The 7162-nt window shown below is 41.6% G+C and overlaps 1 protein-coding gene across 1 annotated transcript; it reads left to right on the forward strand.

Moving 5' to 3' along the window:
• The first annotated feature begins 535 nt into the window (after window positions 1-535).
• si:ch73-54f23.4 (zinc-binding protein A33) lies at window positions 536-6704 on the forward strand. The gene is made up of 7 exons (XM_060920798.1): window positions 536-540; window positions 1150-1345; window positions 1683-1778; window positions 2523-2756; window positions 3168-3190; window positions 5537-5652; window positions 5957-6704. Exons 1-7 carry the CDS (start codon window positions 536-538, stop codon window positions 6505-6507), a joined length of 1221 nt encoding a protein of 406 aa, XP_060776781.1. The 3' UTR covers window positions 6508-6704.
• The last annotated feature ends 458 nt before the right edge of the window (window positions 6705-7162 follow it).

Here is a 7162-nt window from a genome sequence, read left to right on the forward strand (position 1 = left end):
CGACATTAATCGCGATTAAATATTTTAATCGCTTGACAGCACTAATATATATATATATATATATATATATATATATATGGGCGGCACAGTGGTGTAGTGGTTAGCAGCACTGTGGCCTCACAGCAAGAAGATCCGGGTTCGAGCCCCGTGGCCGGCGAGGGCCTTTCTGTGCGGAGTTTGCATGTTCTCCCCGTGTCCGCGTGGGTTTCCTCCGGGTGCTCCGGTTTCCCCCACAGTCCAAAGACATGCAGGTTAGGTTAACTGGTGACTCTAAATTGACCGTAGGTGTGAACGGTTGTCTGTGTCAATGTGTCAGCCCTGTCATGACCTGGCGACTTGTCCAGGTCATCACAGGGCTTTCATCATCCGCCTTTCGCCCGTAGTCAGCTGGGATAGGCTCCAGCTTGCCTGCGACCCTGTAGAACAGGATAAAGCGGCTAGAGATAATGTGATGATATATATATATCGTAATATTCATGCACTCTGACAGGATTTTGAGGGGAGGCTGGTGTAGGAGGGGTGAAAGGAGACTAGCATGGAGTAATGAAGAGCTGAATGGGAAAAGGGGTGTGGAGTTTGGATGGGTGAGGGGTGGAAATGTGAGGTGGGAAAACAAGGACTGACAATCTGACCTTTTGATTGACGTGATTTTTAATGTTGCCAAAAATGCCTGTCAGTACTCAGTAGGACGCTACACTGCTCTGTAACCGCTCAATCATTCCATTTGTGGAAATATTCAGAACATTTTAATCACATAGAGCTCTATTTGTGCAAAATAATGTTCCTCTGTTTTCACTTGTAAACACCCACACATACAAAGAGAGAGAGAGAGAGAGAGAGAGAGAGAGAGCAGTCATCAACATCTGACGTCGTCTCTTGTTGCAGAGCCGAGACAAAAATAGAAAGCTCTTCTCTCATGGCCATAAATTGAGCATGTGTTGTGCTCTGTGACAGATATAAACTCAATCCCTTTATTTTCATCTTTTATCTTAGGTGTTGATATCTTACAATGATGATGGACGGGGACAGTACAGTGTTTTGAATGTGGGTTCTCTCACTACATACATGTAACATATGCTCTTAGTCTGTTACACCTCTGACGAATTCCTCACCCCTGCCCCTTTTCCCTTTTGATATACTCTCACATAGTCTCCGTCCTTCTATTCTCTCTCTCTCTCTCTCTCACACACACACACAACTCTTTTTAACAGAGCCTTCTCTCTCGTATGATGTCCTGAAGGTTTATCTTCCTTCACTTGCCTCTGACAAGCAAACTGGAATGTACACCAATCACATGAAGGACACAAACAACAACTGCAACAAGTCTCTTCTCAATGACCAGAAGGTAAGTGTAAACTTTTGAAGTGTCACATCAAGACAAAAAAGAGAAGTATACTTAGCCTAATGCACATTTTGACCTGAAATTCTATCAAAAGTGTACCAAGAAGAGCAATTATCTGTTACCTGTACCCGTACATGATTAATGATAATGCTTACAATTTACAAGAAACTTGGCAGTAACTTGTTATCGGCATTAAATAAGTAGCAGTGGTGGTGAAATGGTGGTTAAAATAATTTTGGTTTTGTAATCCACTTGGTATGTCTGCATTCAAATGGAATTATTAGATTACATATATAAAAACATATGCATATCTTCACTTATTCCTACACTCGTGCTCCAGGAGAAGCTTATTCAGGCGATTAAGAAGATTAAGCATGAAGTTGATGAATGCCATGAAGCAGAGAAGGACACTTTTGCAGATGCAGTCGATGTGGAGGTAAAGACAGGATATATAAAAATTTTTAATTCCAGACTTGATTCTTCTGAAAATACAGGATTAACCAATATCGCAAATGTATCTGTTTAACCAATTGAACAATGTCTAACTCTCTAAAACATTTACTGTACGTACTGCATTTTCAATCCACCGATTATCTTACTGGAGTGAATATTTAATATTTTCCCAGGGTTATAGGACAGAGCCGTAGGAGCTGAAAATGACCCCAAATGGACATTACAGTATGAATTTTCTCTGACCCCAAGCCTTGACCAGTTTTTTTTTTATTCCTGATTTATAATATAAGATTATTGTAACTTTTCAACATGATCATATGTCAGTAACATACATCAAGTAATGCTTATAAATCCATAATCAATGTATCAGCATAATTCCAAGTTCATTTTCTTGACTTCTGTCAAGGGCTGTGCTATATAGATGGAGAAATCTGTCCATTTTTTATTGCTAAACGCCTGCACAGATAATTGCAACATGTCAGGACAATGAAAAGGACAAAAATAGCATTCTTAATTTACAAGTGGCTTCAGTGTGAACCCCAGTAACATTTTATTAATATATCAGCACACAAAATCTGTCTTCATAGTTAGATATTCATAATATTCATGTGTAAAATAAATGAATAAATCAAAAGAGAAAATTGTGAGTTTCTTTCACATGGGTTCCTAGTTTAGGAAGCTCTGCTCCCAAAGGAAGTTCATTTCTCTTCCCATTGCGTCCTTGCAGAGTCAGTTTGAGGACATGGAGCGGGAAATCCGAGCAGAGTTCCAGAACCTTCACAACTTCCTGGATGAGGAGGAGGAGAGAGACCTGGAACGGCTGAGGAAGGAGAGGGACAGACGAGTGAAAATGCTGAAGGACAGAGAGAGGAAGATTGCCATGCAGGGCCGAGACCTGGAGAGGGCCATTGAGACCCTGAACAGCAAGCTGGCAGAAGACGACAGTCCCAAACTTCTAAAGGTGCTTCTCATGGAATTATTATATGTCTGCTTTCCAGGAATAACAAAGTTCTGCCAGCAGATTTATTCTCACCAACTTGTTTTTGCAGACATTTACAATCTCAGTGCACTGTACTTAGGTTCTATTGAATCTTATATGGATTCGGTAGTAGATTTAACTGTGCCATACTGCATTGTTTCTAAGAGTCGCTTGTCAAGTGTACAGGGGGAGGTACCACATGAGGGTTTGGAGCAGATCCACGGAACATGCTGGATGCTATGTGGCACTGTTTAGCACACATCACATGATTTATTGCGTGTGAATGGAATCTAAAGTGCTGATATTGACCTGAACAACCTGTGAAATATGGTGTGTGTGTGTGTGTATATATATATATGAGACGCAATTTCTCCTTTTTAAAACTTCTTTTAGGAAATCAAAGATCTCCTAAAGAGGTAAGTGTTGTTTGTGTGTAGTATTTTGTAGTTATATCAATCTGTAACCCACAATAATATCATTTACCTATTTTATTTTTCCTCTTTGTCACTTTGTCTATGTCTAATGTAATTAATACATCCCTTTCCTATTAACTTCTATGTAGTTATCTCATCTCATTATCTCTAGCCGCTTTATCCTTCTACAGGGTCGCAGGCAAGCTGGAGCCTATCCCAGCTGACTATGGGCGAAAGGCGGGGTACACCCTGGACAAGTCGCCAGGTCATCACAGGGCTGACACATAGACACAGACAACCATTCACACTCACATTCACACCTACGGTCAATTTAGAGTCACCAGTTAACCTAACCTGCATGTCTTTGGACTGTGGGGGAAACCGGAGCACCCGGAGGAAACCCACGCCGACACGGGGAGAACATGCAAACTCCACACAGAAAGGCCCTCGCCGGCCCCGGGGCTCGAACCCAGGACCTTCTTGCTGTGAGGCGACAGCGCTAACCACTACACCACCGTGCCGCCTCTATGTAGTTATGTTGTAGTTAATAAATAAAATGCTCGAAGATGGAAAGGAGTTTTAATTGTGCTTTATTGCCATACTGAAGCATCATTTTGGGTCCTTTTTCATCTAAGTGCAACAGAAAATGAATACTTGCACACTTTCTATTACATTTCCATGAAAAATACATAATTCGTACCCCTTACATTTTCATTTAATCTTTCATTTAGTACTTGTTACATTATTTTGCCTGAGCTACACCAAATCTACACCACCGTTATTTGGTTTGTGGGTTTCAATTAAAATACTATTTTTCGTGCTTTTAACGTCCTTATTATGTTTAAATGTGAGTACACTACTAGTGCATCTCAAACAATTAGAATATCATGAAAAGTTCATTTTATTTCATAATTTAATTCAAAAAAGCAGACTTTCATATAGTCTATATTCATTACACGTAAAGTGAAATATTTCATTACTTTGTTTTAATTTAGATGATTATGGCTTATAGTTCATGAAAATCAGAAATCCAGTATCTCAAATTATTAGAATATTCCCTAAGATCAATCAAAAAAGGATTTACAATACAGAAATGTCCAACTTCTGAAAAGTGTTCATTTAAACACTCAATACTTGGTTGGGGCTCCTTTACCACGAATTACTGCATCAATGCGGCGTAGCATGGAGGCGATCAGCCTGTGGCACTGCTGAGGCATTACTGAAGCCCAGGTTGCTTTCATAGTGGCCTTCAGCTCGTCTGTATTTTTGAGTCGGGTGTTTTTTATATTCCTCTGGACAATACCCCATAGATTCTTGATGGGGTTCAGGTCAGGTGAGTTGGCTGGCCAATCAAGCATAGTTATATCATGGTCAGCAAACCATTTGGGAGTAGTTTTGGTGCTGTGGGCTGGTGCTGAGTCCTGCTGGAAAAGGAAATCAGCATCTCCATAGAGCTTGTCAGCTCTAAAATCTCCTGGTAGATGGCTGTGTTGACTTTGGACTTGATAAAACACAGTGGAACAACATCAGCAGATGACATGGCACCCCAAATCATCACAGACTGTGGAAACTTCACACTGGACTTCAAGCACCTTGGATTCTGTGCCTCTCCACTCTTCCTCCAGACTCTAGGAACTTGATATCCAAATAGAATGCTAAATTTACTTTCATCTGAAAAGAGGACTTTGGACCACTAACCAACAGTCCAGTTCTTTCTCTCCTTAGCCCAGGTAAGATGCTTCTGACATTGTCTCTGGTTCAGGAGTGGCTTGATATTAGGAATGTGACAGTTGTAGCCCCTTTCCTGAAACCGTCTGTGTGTGGTAGTTCTTGATGCACTGACACCAGCCTCAGTCCACTCCTTGTGAAGCTCTCCCAAGTTCTTGAATCGACTTTTCTTAACAATCCTCTCAAGACTGTGGTTATCCCTGTTGCTTGTGCACCTTTTCCAGCCAGCCTTTTCAGCAATGACCTTCTGTGGCTTACCCTCCTTGTGGAGGGTGTCGATGATCGTCTTCTGGACAACAGTCAAGTCAGCACTGTGTACTGAACTAGACTGAGAGATACACAGCATTTATACTATTTTACTCAAACTCGCAATGAAATATTCTCATATTTTTAGATTTTTTTGCGCTGTTGGCCATAATTATCAAAATGAAAATAGAAAAAATGCTCGAAACATTTTAGATTATGTGCAACGAGTCAAGAATATATTACAATTTCATTTTCTTAAATAACTGATGGAAAATATTGAACTTTTTCATGATATTCTAATTGTTTGAGATGCACTAGTAAGCTGGGATTTGAAATGGTTAACTCTGTCCATCTGTCTTTCCATTTCTCTGTCAGGTGTGAGGTGAATTTTGTCCGCCCAGCTCCGGTGGACAGCGAGTTTTGTTCAGGACAGTTTGTGGGTCCTGTTCAGTACAGAATCTGGAAACACATGAAGGCTTCTCTCTATCCAAGTACTGTTTTAACTGTCATGCTTGATGGCACAGTTTGTGTCTGCTTGTGAATGCAGAGTTGTGTGTTATCCAGTTAAGAGCATGGTTAGGGAATGGAAACAGAACTGAGAGAGCAAGAGAGAGAGAGAGAGAGAGAGAGAGACAGAGATACACACAAGTGTATATATACAATATAAGCATGACTGGAATCATCTACCTAAGGTAGACACTGAGGAGAACTGGTACAAGAGGTATGATTTAATACTTGTGTGTTTTATGTAGTTCTGTCGATTTACCTTTGTTGTAAATTCCTTCTCATGCGCAGGTATCTCATTGTTGACCTTCGACCCTGAGACTGCTCACCCGCTGCTGACCCTGTCTGCTAACAACACAGTGGTGCATTTTGAGGAGGAGAAGGAACCAGTTGCAGATGAGAACAAGAAACGTTTCCACTATTACTACTGCCTGATGGGCCGAGAGGGCTTCATGCATGGTCGCCATTACTGGGAGGTGGAGGTGCGAGGCAAGACAGCGTGGCGCCTGGGCGTGGCTAGGGAGGATGTGTGCCGTGGCGAGATGGACTCATCCACTACAGCAAATGGGCTGTGGACACTGGCGCTGAAGAACAGCTCAATCGTGGCCTGCACCGACCCCAAGCCCACGGTCATACGTACTGCCACTCTGCCCACCCGCATTGGCGTCTTCCTGGACTGTGACAAGGAAGAGGTGTCTTTCTACGATGCCCTCACCATGATGGTGCTCTTCTCGTTCTCCATGGATTCCATTCTCATGCCCATTTACCCGTTCTACAACCCTTGCGATACAGATGACGGGAGGAACATTGCCCCTCTCTCCATCTTCTATCCCTCACTCTGACAGAAGGCTTGAACAGATGGACTTGCAGCTCTTTCTAAGTTTAACTTAGAATTGGATTTCTCAAAAAGAATGTATGACAAAAAAAAAACCAAACTCAAAAATAGCTGTTTCTATGTTGGATCTTTTTTTTTCATTTGTTTAATAAGGTGTGTATGAAATGTTTGATGTCTTTCAAGCATTTGCATGTGGAATAAAAATGGAACTGTGAATATAAATGTCCTAAATAATTTCTCTGTGGATTGAAGGTTGGTGGAAAGAGAAAAGTAGTGATGAAGAAGAGGAAAGGAGGAAGGGAGAGATGATAGTAGATGGTAGATGGATGGTGAATCAGTGTCTGGGTTTTATATTGTTCACTTTTATGCTGTCTATAAATATCACACTCACCTGCTGAATTACTATGTGAACAATGCACAGGGGTGACGTGTGTGTGTGTGTGTGTGTGTGTGTGTGTGTGTGTGTGTGTGTGTGTGTGTGTGTGTGTGTGTGAATAAAAGTTCAGAGGACTTTTATTTCAAACTGGTTTGAGGAGTAGGGTGGCACAGTGGTCCAGTGGTTAGCACTATCACCTCACACTAAGAAGGTTCTGGGTTCAAACCTCTTAGCTGACTGGAGCCTTTCTGTGTGGAGTTTGCATGTTCTCCTCGTGCCTGTGTGG

The sequence above is a fragment of the Neoarius graeffei genome, chromosome 5 (assembly GCF_027579695.1).
Source record: "Neoarius graeffei isolate fNeoGra1 chromosome 5, fNeoGra1.pri, whole genome shotgun sequence".
NCBI classification, from domain to species: Eukaryota; Metazoa; Chordata; class Actinopteri; order Siluriformes; family Ariidae; genus Neoarius; species Neoarius graeffei.